The sequence below is a fragment of the Engraulis encrasicolus genome, chromosome 19, assembly GCF_034702125.1.
Source record: "Engraulis encrasicolus isolate BLACKSEA-1 chromosome 19, IST_EnEncr_1.0, whole genome shotgun sequence".
Taxonomy (NCBI): domain Eukaryota; kingdom Metazoa; phylum Chordata; class Actinopteri; order Clupeiformes; family Engraulidae; genus Engraulis; species Engraulis encrasicolus.
In genome coordinates this window covers 47,145,826-47,166,142 of record NC_085875.1, presented here as the reverse complement: position 1 = coordinate 47,166,142, position 20,317 = coordinate 47,145,826, and the positions used below count along the sequence as shown (strand labels likewise).

Below are 20,317 nucleotides of genomic sequence, written 5' to 3'. Positions count from 1 at the left end.
CCGCATACAACCCATGTGCACCTCAAGCGGGCCGCACTCAAACATCATTGCAAAAAAAACTGAAACCAGAGGATTAGTTTTCAGTAGGCCTACTATCACCTTTAGAAGTGATAGTCCTATGCTGAAATAATTTAATTGATATCATAATTTCAATGTCCTACACAACTGAAATATTTTTTTTTTAAATGATCACCACTTGGTAGGCTTTATTAAATGCTTGTCATGGTACAAATACACCATTTATAATCAAAATTATGATTAAAACATTTACATGCACAACTTCCCTACGGGTCTGCATGCTCGTGCGCCAGTGGAATTCTCAAACAACTCACACACACACACACACGTGTGTGCGCACACTGGAGACAGGAGCGGAAGAGCTAGTCGACTGCACCATTATCTCCCAAAAATGTATTGAGCAGGGGGATCATACACCGATGGTCCACACCTTTGTTTCTATTAACATTTCATGCTGTATGAGTTCACTCTGCCTCCATCAAAACACAAGGAGCATTCAAACTCGCAAAACTTAGTGAGGAGGACGCAAAACGTGCGCACATACACATGTGGGAGAAAGGAAGACAGCTGACTGACCATAGGCTACCCTGTCCAAAAATATGATAGGGGCTATCCTATCCAACAGGCACTGATGTCTTCAGACGTCAGCTTTGCAGCCCAAATAATACAAATATGCTGTAATTTTGAATTTCTAGTTGAAGTAGCTTCTAATGTAGTTCGCTACATTTTTCATATGTTTGTAGCTTGCTATTTCTATTGGAGGTAGCTTGACTAGTGGAGCTAAATGTTAGCTCACTACAGTTGACAAGTAGCTTGCCCTACTGTGCTCGCAGCCTCGCACCAGCCTGTCCAGTCACACGAAGATGCAGATAGCCAACAAACACAAACAAATCTACACAACATTAAACATGGTAACTAAATCGCGGTGGCAGCCTACCATAAAGTTAGAAAAGGTGTGCCTTTTTGAAAGGGGGTGTTGTGGTGACATGATGGCATAGGTGCTTTGAATAAAAGTTAAGTGAAAGTTTGACGAGACAACTAGAACTAGAACCAGATAGTGCTTCGGCGAGCACATGAGGAAAAAAAATATATAACCGATTTCCTACCTTACTCTGTCCTGTTAGTTGAAAATAGAGGCCAAACATCCATTTAGATTCGCCAAATATCCATGTTCATAGATATAGCCAGATGCATTGATTTGTCTTCATAAGCCAGGAGCCCGGTTCTGTTCAAGCCAGCATAGAACTGACACCTGATTGGTTGACTGCAGCATCGCTGCAACGAAGCTAGATCTAGGCCTACAGTACTAACAACGTGGATAGCCACTTCAGCAGGAAAGTTGGTAATTGTACCGTTCCATAGTTGCATTGCGATTGCACTAGAATTTACAGTGATACCGTGTGATGCAGCGAAAGTAATTATTTCAATTTTGGGTGAACGTTTGCTATTTTATTTCAAAGGCTTATTTTAGTGAGGTTTAGTTTGACAGAAGTGAGGGGGTTGGATCCCAGACTTCCAGTCAAAGTGGGGGTATGCAACGTGAGTGGAGTGGGTGTCGAGTGGGGATGGGGGGCAGTGGAGGGGATCGAACGATCCCTTCGATCCCCCCTTGCTACGGGCCTGCATTTGAACAATTCCATCACCACATTGAAGAAATAAAAAAATCAGGGAAGGAATTAGTATACTGCAGGTGTCAGCTTTATTAGTAAAGCCGTGAATACAAATGCAAAGGTGATGAAATAGTACAGTAAAATCAAAGAAAGTGTTCTGAAATAATTTTTCAAGCTGCAGCATATGGCTGAATGTGTGCTGAACAGGCATGAAGTCCACCTGCACACCGCACATCTGCTCCCTTTATTATCATTTTTTATTACAGTGAGGATTGGTTGTAAGAGCTCGAAATGTAATGTACAGTAAGTGTTAAAAATAATAATGGGTAGCCCTTAAGTTTGCAGATTACCCTTTTCTTTATAGCAGTGTTTCTCAACCTTTTTTAAGGCGAGGCACCCTTTCAATTCATGAAAAATTTCAAGGCACCCCAAACCAACAAGCCGTAACATGGCATCGCATCCAATACCACAAAAGCTTAGAAAAGTAACACATTTGGAAACGTCACACGACCTATGTTCGAAGTTACAGCTAGCTGAAATTACCTATATTTACTTTATTTTGCGTAAATGGCAGATGAAAGATTCCACTGACTAGCATTAACTTATCAGTTAAGACAAATATGTATTATATTACATAATTTTAGTTATCAACCACGTTTCCGTGGCACCCCTGAAGGGGGCCCGCGGCACCCCAGGGTGCCCCGGCACCCCTGTTGAGAAACACTGCTTTATAGAACAGTAAACAAAACATTGCACACATAGTCCAGCAGAGGTCAGTCATACACATACAAATATTCATGGCTGTGTCACTGACAAGGTAGGCCTATTACAAATGAAATGCTACATTATCTATTGACAGCAATACAATAATACATATATATTCGTAATATAGTACTTCTACTGAGTTGACATACCAATATATACAAAATATATATCTTACCTGGTATTGTTGTCAGCACCAAGAAAAATAAAAAGTGGTGAACCGTGAAGAAGCAGTGTCGCGCTCTTCCTTGTGTAAACTGTCCAGATCTTTGCCATCTACCCATTTCCAGACACCCTCAGTCTCCAAATCACTGAGACCAATCACTGAGACCCTTTATGGGGCCTTAAGCAAAATTTCTTCTGTATATAATATTTTATTCAAGCTGTGCTCAGGCCTTGTGACATTGCAAGAACAACCTTAAAAGACTTATTTTTTTAGGTTAGTTCTTTTTCACAGAGCAGCGTGCATTCCGGGAGGGGAGCGCTGTCACTGTGTCAGCTTCATGCCATGTCTCTCTTCCTCCAACATTATCCCTAACCTTAACCCTAAACTTAATCCTAAACTTAAACCTAAACTTAACCGTAAATCACTTGTTTGAAATGTTTGATTACCTTCGTTTCCAGCTAGCATTCAGTCGCACTTGATTGTTGACATCCGTCCGTATTGTTCTTCCCCCCAGACCCAAACTACCCCAACTGTCAGTTCCCCCTTTCGTCGCCCAACCACGAGAAACGAGGCTATTCGTAAAGGCACCACGAGGCTTAAAGTAGATTTTTTTTCTGTTTTTCTCGTAAGGACTTGACGAATGACCCAAGTTACTGTTGCGTGATCGCACTGGAGCAGAGAGCAGATGCTGTCAGTGGTACGACTGGACTGGTAATCTGGCATAAAGACATTTTCCCAGTGGTCCGACAGTCCACAGGGCCGACACATTATTTTTTATTTGTTTGTTTGTTTTTTCCCTTGGGACTGGCCAACAGTGTAGAAGAGGCAGCCATTGGTCCATCTTCAATGTAGGCCTACTGTACTTGTAGACAGCGGACAGAGTGAAGAAGAATATAGTATAAGGAAATCCGTGTGTACGTGTAAGGGGAGTGTTTAAAATGGAAAAAAAATCCTGGGTGTTTTTTTTTGTTCAAGTGCAGCTCTGTTCAGTGGTTAAGGGTGTTAGATGGCCCCTTGATCAAATGGATGTTCATTGTGTGTTTGATGTCTTAGCTCTTTTGCACTACATATTGAACACATGATGTGACAAGCATGCCACAAATGCTGATGAAATGTGACAAGTGTGACAAGACACCTTATCTTCATGAACTGCATGCTCCAGGAAATAGAATCTTTCCTGACTCGAGGCCTACTCAGATACAAAAATGAAATCTTAGCTAGCTTATCTAGTTCTGTTACAATGTAACCCTTTCGAAATTCGACCATGGTAAACCAAGGTTTTCATGGTTTTTTTTTATCCCTCTACTGCATGAATTATTATTTTTACAGTGTAAAAAATGTTTCACTGCTTTTTTAGTGCTAAAATGAGTTAAATAATAGATTTCCAAAACATTTTTTTAATTTTTATTTTTATTTAAGTTTTTAGCTTATGGTTGCCATATGGCAACTTCATGCAGTCGTGGAATCTTGTGTAAAATCAGGTTTTTCCTTAAAAAGAGAATTTTCCCTTCATAAATCTTCAATATATTACTTTCCAAATGTTAGAACTCATTAAATTACATAAATAAAAATATATATTTTTAGTATTTAGTGAAAATATTTTTGGTAAAATAGCAAAATAGGGTCTACAACACGGCCCATAGACATGTACACACATTTACATAAAAGCTTCCGAAAAGGTTGTTCACACTTATTTGCAAACATTTACAATGCATTTTCACATTAAGCATGTGTTAAATTACAAATATAAGTACAAATGATTCATTTAGCACACAAATTATCAGAAATATCTGTAAAAATAGCCTCATACTAATCTAATTCTAAGTCATTCCAATGGGGTTGATTGGGGTGAATGGCCAACAATGTTGTTCCATAACTGCATGAAGTTGCCATATGGCAACCATTACATTTTACCCTTTTACAAAAATACCTTTGCATCTAAAGTTGTTTCAATGATGAAAAATAACAGTTTACATACTCCAGATAGTGTTGTATTTTTTAAATAACAATATTTTGGGCAGAAATGTTAGTAATACCTTGGTTTATGGAGGCCTCGAGCGATGACCTCCACACACCTAAGTAGGTGATGAAAAAGGGCTTCCTGTGTTTATTTCTTAATCATGTGACCTGAAAACTTTTTTTGGTTTCAAAGTAAAAGGCTGTCTTATCACAAATAAGTATGAATAAACAGGTTATAGTGCACCCTCTATCAGAAAAACTGGAAAAAGTTTACGGTTGCCATATGGCAACCCCATGCAGTAGAGGGTTAGCATGGTTTGGCACAGTTTTTGTTACTATGGTTTAAGCATGGTTTTACTTTCATTATTCATTAAATTAGACTTATCTGCCATTTTTTATTCAACGCATATATTGGTGACTGTCCTTGGAGCAATGTAGGATTAGATGCCTTGCTCAAGGGCACTTCAGCCATGGATGGAGGTGTAGGGAGAGGTAAGGGTGGGATTCAAACCTGCAATTAACCATGGTTCTCTATCAGTCTCTCCATTCAAGTGTCCTCTCCTATGGGAGTCTCATCCTTCTCGAGTGTCCTTCTCTATGGGAGTCTCATGTAGTTCTATCAAGGAAACATTTACCATCCCTGCCGAGGGCAAAAAGGCTGGCCTTTTCCCGCCGTCCTCGGGGGCTATAAAAGGCAGCACGCACCTGCGCACATCCTCTTTCCATCCTTCGCTTTCGCGAGTCATCACCGATGTATAGCAAAGGACTCACTTGTTTACCACCACGCATGCTTGACACCATCTGAAGCAAATTTGTTTATCTTGGTCTCAAGGGAGATGAAAAGACCAAGGATATGGATCACTGGAACACTGTTGTGTGATCTGAAGAGACCAAGATAAACAAATTTGCTTTAGATGGTTCCAAGTATGTGTGGTGGTAAACATTGAATTTTCTTTAATGTGTAATCCTATGAAAAGATATACCTACAAATCTGCAAAAATGTGATGGTGTACTCACTTATGAGACATACTGTAATATGCATATTTATTTGAAAAAACACATTCCCATTAAAAAACGTGGACATTGAATATTAGATGAGCCACAGACCATTTTGTTATTTATCACCATTTTAATAATATTCATCTGCTGCATTAAACTGCTAGGCTTTTTACCAAAAGACACAAGCATGCATACATAATAATAGACAACTCAGGATACAAGACTAATTATAAACATTGTGAAAGAACAACAAAAAAAATCAACAGAGATATTTAATGTGAGATTCGGCTATATTTCACAGATGAAACGCTTGGCTTCGCTGCAGACATCATCATTCCAGGTTTTTAGAGGGTTGTCGTGGTATATTATCTCCACACAGTCCTCACCACCACCCTGGTCATTTGGTTCACCCTTCATCCAGAATCTGAAATTAAATAAACAAACAAGGTCGCCTCAAAATAAAAGGAAGGTCCCAAGACAACTGCTATTTTGAACTTTGTTGTATCTTTTCCACACGCATCGCCCTACAGAAGAGTTGCCTCGGGACCTTCCTTTTATTTTGCGCTCCCCCATCTCTGAAAAGTGCCACCCACATACTGCACTAATAGCATTGTATTGTAGAAGGCAAGTCATTTCAAGTGATCTTACCCAGATTCACTCAGAGGTGTGCCATCTACCCATTTCCAGACTTTCTCAGTCTCCACGTCACTGAGACCAATCCAGGCTCTCTTTATGTTTAGTTGTGAGATGATGAACTCTTGTTCCTCCTGACTGTCAATGATCACCAGATGACCCCCTAGATCCACGCAGTGCTGTTGGCTGTCTGCCCAATTTCGCTCATCACAGGGAATGTAGTATCGGCTGGAACCAAAATGTGTATCCATGACACCTGTAATAATCAAGAAACTGTTAAATGTACAGTTGTTGAGTGTGTGGTCACAGAAAAAGGACACTTCTTCAGTCCATGTCCACTTCACTTCAGAATTAAATAATATCAACATGGTACCCTTGACTTGTTATATCCGATAAACCTGCATTTTTGTTCAGCCCATTCTGAGGTTATATTGTAAGGCGTATGCTGATGTGGCATTATAACAAAGTGTGCCTGGCTAGCTTAGTTAAGCTGAAGGGGTAGTCACAGGCGTGAGTCAATGGGTGGCTGTTGCAATTGTATGTCATTGTAGTGAATGTTTTCTTGACTTTAACTGCAACATAGGGCAACAATATGCCTCAGCCATGGCTCATACGGCTAAGGCCCCATACTGTATGGGGACCCGAGTTCAAGGTAATTTCTCTATCCTCTCTTGTCTCTCTCTTTCCCACTCCATTCCTGTCACATTCTCAAACTATTTTGTCTAAATAAAAGCTACAATGCCTGAATACTGAATGTACATTCACTTGTCAACCAAATAAATGCCAACATTGTTGAACTGTGTTTTTTGGTGGTCAGATTCTTGCTTCTTTCCTGCAACGTGCCTTTTTCCTTGGTCAAGATGTTGTTCATTTTGCCCAACTTGTCGATCTCTTGGGTCAGGTTGTTGATTGTTGCATGCAGTTGGTCTTGTTCCTGGGTCAGGTTGTTGTTAATGAATTGCTGTAGCTGTTTTTCATCTTGTAGCTGCTTTCTCTCCGCAGTTCCTTTGATGGCCCCTAATATAATGATGGCCGTCAGCAGAACACACAGCAGCCCCAGACTCACTACAGCCACTCTGTAGTATCTGACTGTAGAATCACCTTCTGCACAGGTAAGAAAACCATTGTTCATTATATGTCGCAATTATTCATTTCCAAATGTCTACTTGCCTATACATTGCAGTAATTTTAGCCTGTGTCTCTCTCCACCCACCAGGGCCAACTAACGTCATTTAACATGGGAGTCTTTCCCCTGCAACTTGCTGCGTGTGTTTGGACTTCAGTCGAAGTTTTGCTGATGCCTGATTTAATTCTGGCTGCACCTTTAGTCACATACAATTACTAAATTACTGGGGGTTTTTTATATAGTAATGCCAGCACAAGATGTTATTGTCAGGGTCAAGTTTAATATATAAGTTTAGTATCATATATCTAGAAGAATATTCTGAGCCTGCTTCAGAACTCAGGCCACACTTACCACTTACATTGGGACCTTACCAAGGATAGACCGATATACTGTATATCGATGTCGGTATCGGGCCGATATTTGCATTTTTAAAGTGTATCGGTATCGGCCGATACGCCTGTGGTTTTGGCCGATACGCAACATTTATTATTTTATGTCATTCAGGCACCTAGCCACTTCATGTTTTTATTACTTGATTGTTAGACATTACTTGATTGTTAGAGTGGGTGTTTAAATGTTACAAGTTCTACCTCAATTTGATCATGTTAAAGGAATGTTTATTTTTAACTTGAGACCTGGAATATTTGTCATTTTTTAACCTTTTTTTTACCCATATCGGCCCCAAATATCGGGTATCGGAAATCGGGTATCGGCCAAGGGTGATGAAAAAAAAATCGGTATCGCATCGGCCATTAAAAAACCTGTATCGGTCGACCCCTAGTCCTTACCAAGCATACTTAACATGGTATGTTAATCTCAGAGCATTTTAAAATAAAATCACATGCACTTAATTATCATGGCATGTAGAACATCAACTGTTTGACCCTCAAGTGATCAAGCTACTTTAACAACTAAGATCCTTTTTACACACATTAATATTTCTAAAACTTTTTAAGATCCATTTTTTAGAAGATGGCATGTGAATAAAAAACATGTTGAAGTAAGAATTAAGCTTGTTTTTTTATTCACATGCTGTGTTCTAAAAAATGGATCTTAAAATGTTTTAGAAATATTAATGTGTGTAAAAAGGATCTTAGTTGCTTACTTGAATGGTTCATTGCAGACTTTAGGTTTGATAAGTCCTCTGCAGACTGAATTAGCAAACTCATCAGTGCCTTAAAATGCAAAAGTTGCAGATTTTTTTCAAAAGCATTCAAACAAACATTGCGGTAAATTCCAAGTGTGAACTCTTATTTGATTTGCTTTGAACGGGACAGTTATCACTTACCAGTAGACTCTTCCTCCTTCGTTTCATCATAGTTTGCTGTTGTTTCTTCATTGGTGTATACATCATCTTCACCAAAATGAAAACGCTGCATATCAACATTTCCATAAATTTGGTCTGCCATCTCTGCCATACACTATTTCGGAGGGGAAAAAAAGCTAGTTTAAGCTTCCTCTGACAGGGCTGCCTATAGCTCTAAAGAATGATTTCAAAGCCTTCAACAGTTGCAAGTTAAGAGCAGTTTACAGTCTTACTGATAGGCCTATGTAAATTCGTGTTCCTCTTCACACTGTCTTCACACCAGATGAGCCCCACCTATGCATTACTGTTTGCCATGCTTCTCACTAAGGATGGCTTTTTTAAGCATTTGACCTCTTTATTGCTTGGTATTGCCTTATATGTAGTACGGTGGCAGAAAGCAGTGTGGTTCTCAAACTGCCCGCGGCCCGCTACTCGAGGTATGCTGAATGCAAGGGGGTCACGTAGAGAAGCAACTGTTCACAGAGAAGCTTTTCCAAGACATAGGCCTTTCCAGGACAAAATATGGAAACAAACTTAACGTTTCATAATGATCATGCTTGGAGGAGCAACAAAGGACTCCATTCAAGTAGTAGCCTAGGCCTATTAGCAATAAAGAGTCATAACTTAATTTGACTCTCAACAGACCTAAATGTGGGTCTGATCAGCTGTGTCAGACTACAAAAAACACCACAAAACTAGTCAGTGGTTCCATAGTTAAAAACACTTTTCACCCTCTGTAGGAAAGGCAAGGCAAGGCAAGTTTATAGCGCATTTAATTCACAGGTGCAACTCAATGTGCTTCACAAAATTAACAAATGCAAAAAGAAAGGAAACAGGGAAGAAAGAAGGAAATAAATTAGAGTCAAAGAACATTTAAAATTAAGATAAAACATATGGTATAAAAAAATAAATAAATGATATATAATTTAAGCTAGGGGAAAGCATCTGAGAACAGCTTTGTCTTGAGTCTAGATTTAAAGCTATCAATAGTGGGTGCATTTTTTACGTAAGCAAAGCTTTGAAGCATAGAAGCTAAAGGCTGCTTCTCCACACTTTGTTTTGACTTTTGGAATCACCAGCAAATTCTTCTCCGTTGACCTCACTGACCTGGGCCTTGTTTCCCGATAACGATGGTTCTTAGCCTTACATGTGTCGTTAACCAGTGATCCTACGAATGTTCCTAGATTTCCTACGACTGTTTCCCAAAGACACTTGTACATGCACGCGCGTGCACAGCCTCTAAGATCATTCGTAGCGTCGCTCTTAAGGATCGCTGTCCACATATGTGGTGCTGAAGTGTCCTCGGAGTGAACTGCGCCGTCATGCTGCTAAACCATTTACAAAATGTAAGGCGTGTGTCAGTATCAAAAGTTGTTTTCTATAAGGGACTACATTTGTAGCAGTTTGCAACTATCGAGTTATTGTTGGCAAATGAAATAAAACGCACACACACAATGAAATCATGCAAAACCATGAGCTATGCAGACAAAGCGCGTGCAGTTGGCTACCGTGCTTAATATTGAAGAAGACAAGTAGGCCTAGGAGTTCCAAATTGGGATGCGCATTTGGGGAGCGGTGCGCAAAGTACCGCGCACTCAAGGCTTTATAAGGGACTGTACGTTATTTACCGGGGGGGGAGGGCTGGTGCGCTGGAAGTCCGGTCAAAAAAAAAAATCATGGCCCCCCCCTCCACCTCAAATTTTTTCCCCATGGCCCTCCCCCCACTTCAATTTTGTTTTCCCATGGCCCTCCCCCTACAGATAAAAAAAATATATATATTTCAAATTGGTAGATGAACAACCATCATGAGAACAGTCAGAGTAGCCTACATCAAGGGCGGTTGTCTGCACTATTATGTGCTATCGATATCAGTGGATACCTATGAGAAGCCGCAAGAATCTACCTCTGCGGCTGCATGGGATGCCTTTTAACTCCACTGTCACCAAGACAAATTGCCTTCACTATTTTTGTACGTGTTAAGTGAAAATAATAATAATAATAATAATAATAATAATAATGATAATAAAAACTTCCATTTCAATACCAATGTCCGAGTTGTTACTAGGCCTACTGTAAACTACAAAGTGGAGAGAGTTTCCCCACCGTAGCTTCAATATTTCCCTGCTCGACAAGCAGCGCCTTTCACAAGGTACGTTTTACATGTTCAGCACAGTAGCGAAGCCAGGGACGCAGGAACTGGTTTTGACCAGGGGGTGCTGTGGAAAAAAATCTGTTTTTTAGATGCTATTTCCTGCGTTCTAATCAATTTTAGGGTGAGGAATGGCGAATCACATCTGAATAACTTCCTCATGTTTTATGTAGCCTAAACAAGGATGGCTAGATATAACTTTTTTTTCTTTAACATCTCACTTTGACACTATTAATGTTCTTCTTGCGGAAGTGAAACGCGCACCTGATGTGGAGGTGAGGGCTCAAGAGCAAATCGCGCTGCCTTGACAGTTTGTCTCTTCAGCATGGGCAGTGTGCAATGTGTGTGGAAATTAGAAGAAATGCTTTGGACTAGGCTATGCGATGCACTCGTGAGAGGTGACCGGGCTTTCAAATAATTTAGATTTTCTTGCAATTGCGACTGTGGATCAGGTGCATCTCGGTCTCCCAGACCGCGCATAAAAGCACGCACGCACGCACACACACAGGCATAGCTCTACCTTCCCGAATGTAATTACACTCTGACGGCCAAAGAGTTCGGGATGTGATCGGAGCAAGAAGTAGGCTAAGCGCCAAAGCAGCTCGAGCCATTGCTGGCTATTGATACAGGGAGAGTGAGAAAGCCACCTTTAGTTTGCATTTAACGTAGGCCATTAAGACGCATTAATAGGTGGTGGCGGTGCTATGGTGGTCAAATCAGCAGCAAGAGGCAAAAGGAACAAATTGCCAAAACAGAACCAGTACAACATTCCAAAACATCCAACAATAGCACAGCCATTACACACCGCGGCAATTCAACTTTGACAACTGTGATGATAGACAAGCCAGACACACCATCGGCTGTGCTCTCCTTCAGATTCACCCCATAGCCAACTCCGAGGCTAAGCTAGACTACTTCACCAGCAACAGGCAAGACCTAGCATACCAATACACGCTTCTACGAATCCAATCTCCACAGCAAGAAACAAAAGTCACTTCTTACCTGACACGATGCACAACTTTGGTGACATTCCCTTCTCCCGTCACGCTTTAGCCTAAATGTACATAATTCCTTGCTTAGTTGGTCCGTTTTTGTTCACCAAAGTGATGAGACTCTTCACAACAAGTTAGCTCCTCCAATGGTTTCAAGACCTTATGATGCATGGCCAACACATCGCCGTTAATACCATTTTTATTACTACCTTGACACCACAAGCTAAACAAAACAAACTTTGAACACAAATGTAAGTACACGGCGGTGCCAATAAATAAAATCATGGCTTACCAGAGGCTGTGACCACCAGTTGACTACAACACCTCTCCAAAATTCCTCTGGAAATGCCCATCCAATTCGTTGTCAAAACTTCCCAAACTGTTTAGCCCATATAGTTCACATCAGCTAGTTTGATATTTGCTCACGGGCATTTTCTATGATGCTCAATGTTCCTCCGTAGCACTAGCAATCCTACAGTGAAAGAGAGTCAGCGCGGGCAATCTACAGTAGCTGCACCTGATAGTTTTTTGACTAGCCTACAGATACTCAGTGCTATAGTATGCACCGGGACCTTGCATCGCAAAGCGATGTGTTTCAGAACATGTTTTATTATTGTTTAAAAAAAAAAATAATAATAAATAAATAAATAAATAAATTCGGTTTTTTTTCCATGGCCCTCCCCCTACTCCGATTTTTTTTGCCATGGCCCTCCCCTCCACCTCATTTTTTTTCATCATGGCCCTCCCCCCCTACGCACCAGCCCTCCCCCCCCCCGGTAAATTACGAACAGTCACTACAACTGTGAGGAACATTTTGCACGGCAGTCTGCTGTTATTAAAACAAAAAAATCTACACGAATCCCCATCTCTGGTCGCCGAAGCCCCCTATTTATGTTGCGTGTGGATGCCGTGTAATTATGATTGATCACAGTTTAATAATGCCCTGATTTATCAAACATAGCTGAAGTATTTTACTGCCAGTAAAATATTTCCCAATCACATTGCTTTTATTACACTTACACAATTAATGTTACCTTCTTATTTTCGTTACAGTGTCAACTGTGGTGCCATGATATTTACACTCCCGTCTTAAAACATCAACTTGAAGCGCAAGTTTCCTCTTTTCCTGTGGGTGCAATCTTATGCGCTAGTTTCTTCTTTTCCCTTCATATCCTGTGGGTGTCTCCACTGTGCCATGCCGTTACGATCAATCTTAGCGCGTTAAGACTACCCCAGACCACTCGTGGATTTCTCTTAGAGTTACGTGTCAACCTGCGATGGTTCTTTGCTAAGTTGGCTTTGGGAAACGCTCCGTGAGCTCTACGATGGTGTTACGTGTGAACTTAAGTAGCACGTAGCGTTAAGTAGTACTTAAGGCCCTTTCGGAAACGAGGCCCTGGTTGGTGCATACAGCTGAAACATATCCAGTACAGGGTTCCCACTCTAATTTAGATATAAAAATTCCATGATTTTCCATGACTTTTCAGACCCAAAAAAAGGAATTTCCATGACCACTTCCATAAAAAGAAATTACGTTAAAAAGTTTTTTTTTAAAGTATGAACACTGAAGATCATCTTGACTCCTAGAGCCGATGCCAAGCCATCGCCAGACTTCAGTGGGCTCATTGCATTCTACAATGTTTCACACTACAGCGCAAAACCAAACCGTTTCTGCCGAAGCGTTGCAGTATAACTAGTAAGAAAGTGTTATACACCAAACAAAAAAGTTTTTGCTTTCACACAAATGTTAAGAAAATTCCATGATATTCCATGACTGTGCATGCAAAATGGTAAAATTCCATGACTTTCCATGACTGGAAAAACGTTTATGAAATTCCATGATATTCCAGAAATTCCATGACCCGTGGGAACCCTGCCAGTAGATATGTGGGTCCCATTCCATTTAATGATTTAAGCCCAACCAGGGGTACGGGTACCACTAGGGGTACACAAGCACACTGCAGGGGGTACGTGGAAAATTAACAAATGCATGGGGAATAGTCACATTGGCATATAGAGCATGAGTGAGGGGTACTCATCTTAGGACAAAAAGGCTTAAGGGGTACACAAGACAAAAAAAGGTTGGGAAACACTAATTTAAACACAAGAAGCATTGCCTTAAAATCAATTCTGTAGCTTACTGGGAGCCAATGCAGCAATTTTAAAATTGGAGTAATGTGGTCGAACTTCCTTGTTTTTATAAGAACCCTTGCTGCTGCATTTTGTACAAGTTGAAACTGTTTGATGGTCTTTTTGTTGCCTCGTTACCACCAAATCTAATCACAAGTGAGTCTTTCACATCGGAACGTTTGTGTAGAACTAAAGGCAGTATGGGAGTTCCCAGGCTCTTTTTGGGGAGGCCTGTAAAAAGACTGTTACAGTAATCAACCTTACTAGAAATGAAGGCATGTATTAGCTTCTCCAGATCATGCTTAGACATAAGGCCCCTAAATTTAGAGACGTTTACAGTCTTACTGATAGGCCTATGTAAATTCGTGTTCCTCTTCACACTGTCTTCACACCAGATGAGCCCCACCTATGCATTACTGTTTGCCGTTCTTCTCACCAAGGATGGCTTTTTTAACATTTGACCTCTTGAAGTATGCTGAATGCAAGGGGGTCACATAGAGAAGCAACTGTTCGCAGAGAACATTGAAGCTTTTCCAAGACATAGGCCTTTCCAGGACAAAATATGGAAACAAACTTAACGTTTCATAATGATCATGCTTGGAGGCCTGTAAAAAGACTGTTACAGTAATCAACCTTACTAGAAATGAAGGCATGTATTAGCTTCTCCACATCATGTTCAGACATAAGGCCCCTAAGTTTAGAGACGTTTTTATGTGATAAAATGCAGACTTAGTAATAGCTTTCATGTAACTGTTGAAGTTTAGGTCACTGTCAATGAGGACCCCAAGATTTTTAACTGTATCCCTTGCTTTCAGTCCCTTCGTTTCAAGGATAGTAGCAATTTGGTAAATTTGGTCAATGCAATGATAGAGTGATTCAAGGGGGGTGTAGTCATTGGGGGACATAGATAAGTAGAGTTGGGTATCATCCGCATAGCTATGGTAATTTATGGAGTTATTCTTGATAATGTGTCCCAGTGGCAGCATATACAGATTGAACAGTAGTGGTCCCAGAATGGAGCCCTGGGGGAAAGAGGCAGCTCCCTAAATATCTTTCCCTCTCCTCTTTGTCGTTGTCACGTGCTTCATTTTAGATTTTCCTCACGATATTCCTCTGTTTTACTGGGATAAGTCTCCTGTTTGTCACGATATGACAGCCAGAGAAGGATGCGCTGTGAGGGCAACTGCTGGTAACACATGATCTTAGGGAGGGTAAAAGAAAATCCATGGGCTACTTTCTGCAGGCAAAATAACAACTCGATCCTGTGTCTAGTCATCAGATTCAAATGACTTGTTGCTTCGGACATCTGCGGCTACAGAGTATCTCTATTATTTTGAGCAAGGGGGAGCGGACACTAGCAAGAGGGTGTAACCGAACGTTAGGTCAGAGATGATGCATGGCTTTGTTATCGGACACACACATAATGCTGTCAGTCTTGACAGCCAGTTCAGATCCGCCCAAAATATAATTTACAAGAAAAGCTTCTCAACAGCGTAAACTGCTAGACTACCAGGCTAAAACAGTGGCACTATTCATTGATCATGTCTGTAGCCCACAATATGCCAGCACTTCACTGCGCAGAATAAAAAACGGCAGCAGTGCACTACAAAAGCACATCACCAGTAACTCAACTTTAAACAACTTTGTTGTATCAATACCGAAGCAGCAGCAAAACATATCTGGTGTTGCAGAACCATTGAACATAGAGAGGGTGCTAATAGAATAAATGACTTACCCAAAGCCTGTGACCAGTAGTGTAACGGAGGCTGACTTGCAGAGTGTGGCGTGGAACATTAGTAAAACCTCCATCCCGAAGCCTCAGTAGGCCTACAGTGCGGTAGCGTTGGGCTATCATACCGACCCTTTAGCTCAACGGTCTCGTACTGTGCCTCCCATTGCCAAACCAGATGTGTTGACGAAGTGGTGAATTTGTGGCCCCGAGGGGTATGAACTGCACGGGAACACCTCTGTCACAGTGGTGCCGTGTCCCGGATGGGAGTGAGATTTAGGGGGGAGAGTGTAACGGAGGCCAACTTGCAGAGTGTGATATGGCACGTTAGTAAAAGCTCCCTCTCGAAGCCTCAATACAGTGCAGAAGCGTTGGGCTATCGAACCGGCCCTTTAGCTCAGCAGTCTCATATCGATCTCGAATCCATGCTTTCTGCGACTTCAGTGAGATTCTCAAAGACGTCTGTGCGCCCCTGATCTATGTGGTTGCCCCACACCTCGAACTTTCTGGTGAATGTGGTGATCTTGTCTGCCAATTGAGGTAGCCTAGGTGCTTATCTTTGCCCTGAAGCCGAAGATTTAATTCATTCAGCTTTGCAATTATGTCGCTGAAGGCCAGTGCTTCCCGGTGGATGATACAGTGCATCCACTCCGCATTTGGTGCGGCACTCTTAATTAGTGCCTGGAGACAGTTTCTTTTTCCTGCCATGGCCTGTGTGCCGTCTGAGCAGAAACCACAAACAGTTTGTAAATATCAGGTCGTGTTCGGCAAAGTAGCTGCCAACGTATCAGCCATGGCTCTCGCAGGCACTGGTTTGTAAATCCTCACTTAGTGAAACAGAATGGACGATATGCAATGAACAGACATGTTCTGCTGTTGTCTGTGGCTTCATCAACCTGAAATGCAATCTATTTTCTTTCATTTTCTCAATGAGCTGTGCTTCAATGTCATTGGCCATATTGTGAATTTGCCTCGAAATGGTGTCATTAAAGGGTAATGGTTTTAATTTTCGCTGCGATCATCTCGTCAATCATGGTTGATAGGCCTATCATAGAGAGAGAATAAGTCGCTCCACGATTGTATGGGGCTTTTTGCACTGGCCAACTGTAGGCTATACACATGCGACTTTGTATGATGCCAGTTGTGCTTTGGAATTATATGACGTAGCTTTCACCATTCGCTTCTCTTGTTGATGGTATTCTGTCATCTTTCGCTGGAAAAAATCGAGTGGCTTGTCAATATGCTTGGGGTCTGAGGTCTCCAGATGTCTTCGCAGCTTGTTGGGCCTCATACTGTCTGCTGCCAGTTATCGGAGACATAGAACATGAAGATTTTCTTCGTTACTCGAGCCCAAGTCTTGTCGCCGCATTTGGAAGTAATTCAGCCCAGTCAGAATCTAAGTAGTTGTTGAGAGTTTATTTGCTTACCCAGCTGATTAAGGTTATGCCATTCACCAACAAAACAGGAAACCACAAAAACTCTGCCCTCCAGCTGATTAAGGTTATGCCATTCACCAACAAAACAGGATGAAGCAGGAACTTGCTAACAGCCACAAACAGTGCCAAGAAGTGAAGAGTCGGCCAACCCGAGAGCAGTTTGCTTCTGATTCGCAGTGGATTGTCCGCAGCTGATCTGAAGTCTGAGTGGCAAAGCACTCACTATATACACCCTAAGGACCTAGCGGTCCCACCCCGAAACTGCACGTCAGGGGTAATTACGGAATTTCACAATGGTGGTCTTTGGTCTTATCTTTTTGTATTAAAAATTTCCGTCGTAAGCACTTTGGTTCTGCTCTGGGCCTTCACCTCCCACTACTTGGCACAGTAATGATAATGCATGGAAACAAGTCATTTTGGAAAATGGCAGCCATATTGAATTCTGGGCAAAAATTGAGGTGGCCCCAGGTTTTAATTTCTTCCAATAGGCCTTCTGGTCAGTAATCCGCAGAGAAAAGTGTGGTAGGATGAAAGGCCTAATTTTCCCAGCTGGTGACCTGTCTATAACAACTGCCGATACCCAGCCGTCGACTTGTTGTGGAATTGCTTTAAATTAATATTTTTATATATCATTTGCACCATGAAGTAGAACACTATGTGTGGAAATATTACAACCGGGTTAATAGTTGACCTATTTTTTTATGAAATTAAAATACTTTATTGTCAATGGCTTATTACATGATCGATAAAAACACATGTGATGGCTCATTATTAATGTACTAATGTATTAATGTTAATAATGGAACAATGTGCATGCAATTTGAAATAAGGATATAAGGGCAGAGAAGATGTGTTATGACACATTGTGCCACTACATTTAAAAAAAATATGAATCTATGTCATTTTTTTCACAGATGTAATATCTTTGCTTTGTGCAGTCTTCGTCGTTCCATCTTGTCAGGTTTCCCCCTGCTGGCTCCATCAGATATCCTATGATATCAGCTGTCTTTGGCACAACCTGCACACAGTCCTCACTACCACGCATGTCATTTGGTTCCCCCTTCATCCAGAAACTGAAATGAGAAAAAAAGAAAACTGATTGTCATTATCATGTTTGTTTAGTACAATTTGGCCTGATTGTAAAGTGATACGACATACAGTATTTAGTATCTTAATCAGGGCTCTAAATTAGCACCAGCCAACCAGCCCAATCCGGGTGAAAATTCAGTTTGGCTGGTAGAAAAGAAAGTTTACTAGCCACTTTGACTGATAGTGAAAGTTTGTTTAGATAGTACAATTTAAAAGCCACATTTACAAATACAATCTACTAGCCAAATAAAACAAGTTAATTCATAGCCCTGATTTTAATTATTTAATTTCAAATCCGCTTACAAAGAATTATCCAGGGCATTGCCATCTACCCATTTCCAGACACCCTCAGTCTCCATGTCACTGAGACCAATCCAGGCTTTTTTTCCTTGTTCGAGGATAAATTCTTGTTCCTCTTTGCTGTCAATGATCACTAGATGAGCCCCTAGATCCGTGCAGTGCTTTTGGCTGTCGGTCCAATTTTTCATATGACGTGAAATGTGATAAAGACCGGAACCAAAGCAGGTATTAAATGTACCTGCAGTCAAATTGGAGGACATATATTGATTTATTACCATTAAAAAAAGTAATAATTAAACCAGAGATCACCTCCTCAAAACTGCTGAAATACTTACAAACACTGTTCATCAGCTTTTCATTCTCCCTGGTCAAGTTTGTAATTCTTGCCTGTAACAGTGCTCCATTTTGGGTCAGATTGTCGTTATTGAGTTGTGTTTCTGTAATGTGTTTGGCTGCCACCCTCACAGCAATCACCAGCAAAATACACAGCAGCCCCAAACTCACTATTACCACTCCGTAGCATTTGATCTCTCTGGAATCACCTCCTGCACATGTGAAAAACACAACATGTTCAAGTAGATCTGCAGTCATAGGCACCGAATTACACCTTTTTGACCACCTTAATATAATGGTGGAGGGGGAAAAACACCCTAATAATAATGAAACCAAAATATTTTTCTTGTGCCTGTGCACACACTTCAGTCATTAACACATTTTATGGCTTCGTCTGCATTTACAATCCAACCACTACAGGCACTGCTACTGTATGTTACATTGGGATGTCAAATATAGGTGTCAAGCTTTCTATTGTGTGCATCTTCACAAATAGGCTACAGCCTACTTGGTCACCATGCCAATGTTACTGCAAAACAGACCTCCACATAGGAAGAGAAATTGCTATTGCTTACTTGGAGAGTACCCATCTTGGTGTTTCTTCTGACTGCATGCCCGAGTTCTGTGGTCATCCCAACATGCATGTTCCTCCTCCTGATTATCAAGACCTTGAATTTCATCCTCATCATATCTATCAGCATGTTGATTCACTTGTGCCTGTTCTACACTGTCCATGTCTGGTTAGATTCAGTCCTTCTGTCTCACTCAGGCAGTTGCAAAGTGTTTTGCATCTTCAAGGAAGGGTTGTGGTTAATACAGCTTGTCACCTCATAAACTGTGGGTAGGCCTCAGTGACATTTTAGAAGTCAAATGTGTGAGTATGAGGTCTACCTGTCCTGCCTGCTCCAATGAGGGGGTTTGTATTGAGCTTCATGCCTGAGATTGTGTTAGATATGAAACATGAATTTGCACAAACACCTAGCAACCCATAGACTGCGGAAGGGGGCAGCGGGGGTCAAATGCATTCTGCAGTATGTAGCAACCATATAAATACACAACACAACACAACAGCAACTGTGACACTCTGATCACCCCAGTGCAGTGAACAGCCAGTGGAAAATACAGCTCATTTGTGGTCTGTGTATGAGGGTGAAATTGGTCACATTTTCTGTCGCTGATATACTTGATGCAATTTTTTGGCAAATGTAATATGAAAAGAAGCGATAAAAATGACATTCACAATAATTTGCCAACTGAAAACCCACTTGCCCAGACTATTCTTTTTTACATAACATGAAAATGCTGCTATCTGGTGGCCAACATCATAACTACTTTTAGCCACAAATGCTTTTTAGTCATCTGCTGTTGATACAACATGATGGCATGTTAGTTTCATATTTTTTGAAAAAAGGTTCGCACACTCCTTTGGATTTTTTCTTCTTTAAGTTATTTTTTCTTCTTTTCATAAAAAGAAGAAAAAATAACTTAAAGAACAAAAAATCCAAAGGAGTGTGCGAACCTTTTTTCAAAAAATACGTAATCTTTTTGTTCAGTACCAGGGATTGTGCACAAGTAACTCT

General features: G+C 41.0%; 1 protein-coding gene across 1 annotated transcript; it reads right to left on the bottom strand.

The window, feature by feature from the left end:
• Window positions 1-5,657: 5,657 nt before the first annotated feature.
• LOC134469902 (CD209 antigen-like protein E) lies at window positions 5,658-8,068 on the bottom strand. Its single transcript, XM_063223927.1, has 4 exons — window positions 8,062-8,068; window positions 6,991-7,251; window positions 6,163-6,526; window positions 5,658-5,938 (listed from the first exon to the last, which is right to left on the bottom strand). Exons 1-4 carry the CDS (start codon window positions 8,066-8,068, stop codon window positions 5,803-5,805), a joined length of 768 nt encoding a protein of 255 aa, XP_063079997.1. The 3' UTR covers window positions 5,658-5,802.
• Window positions 8,069-20,317: the final 12,249 nt, after the last annotated feature.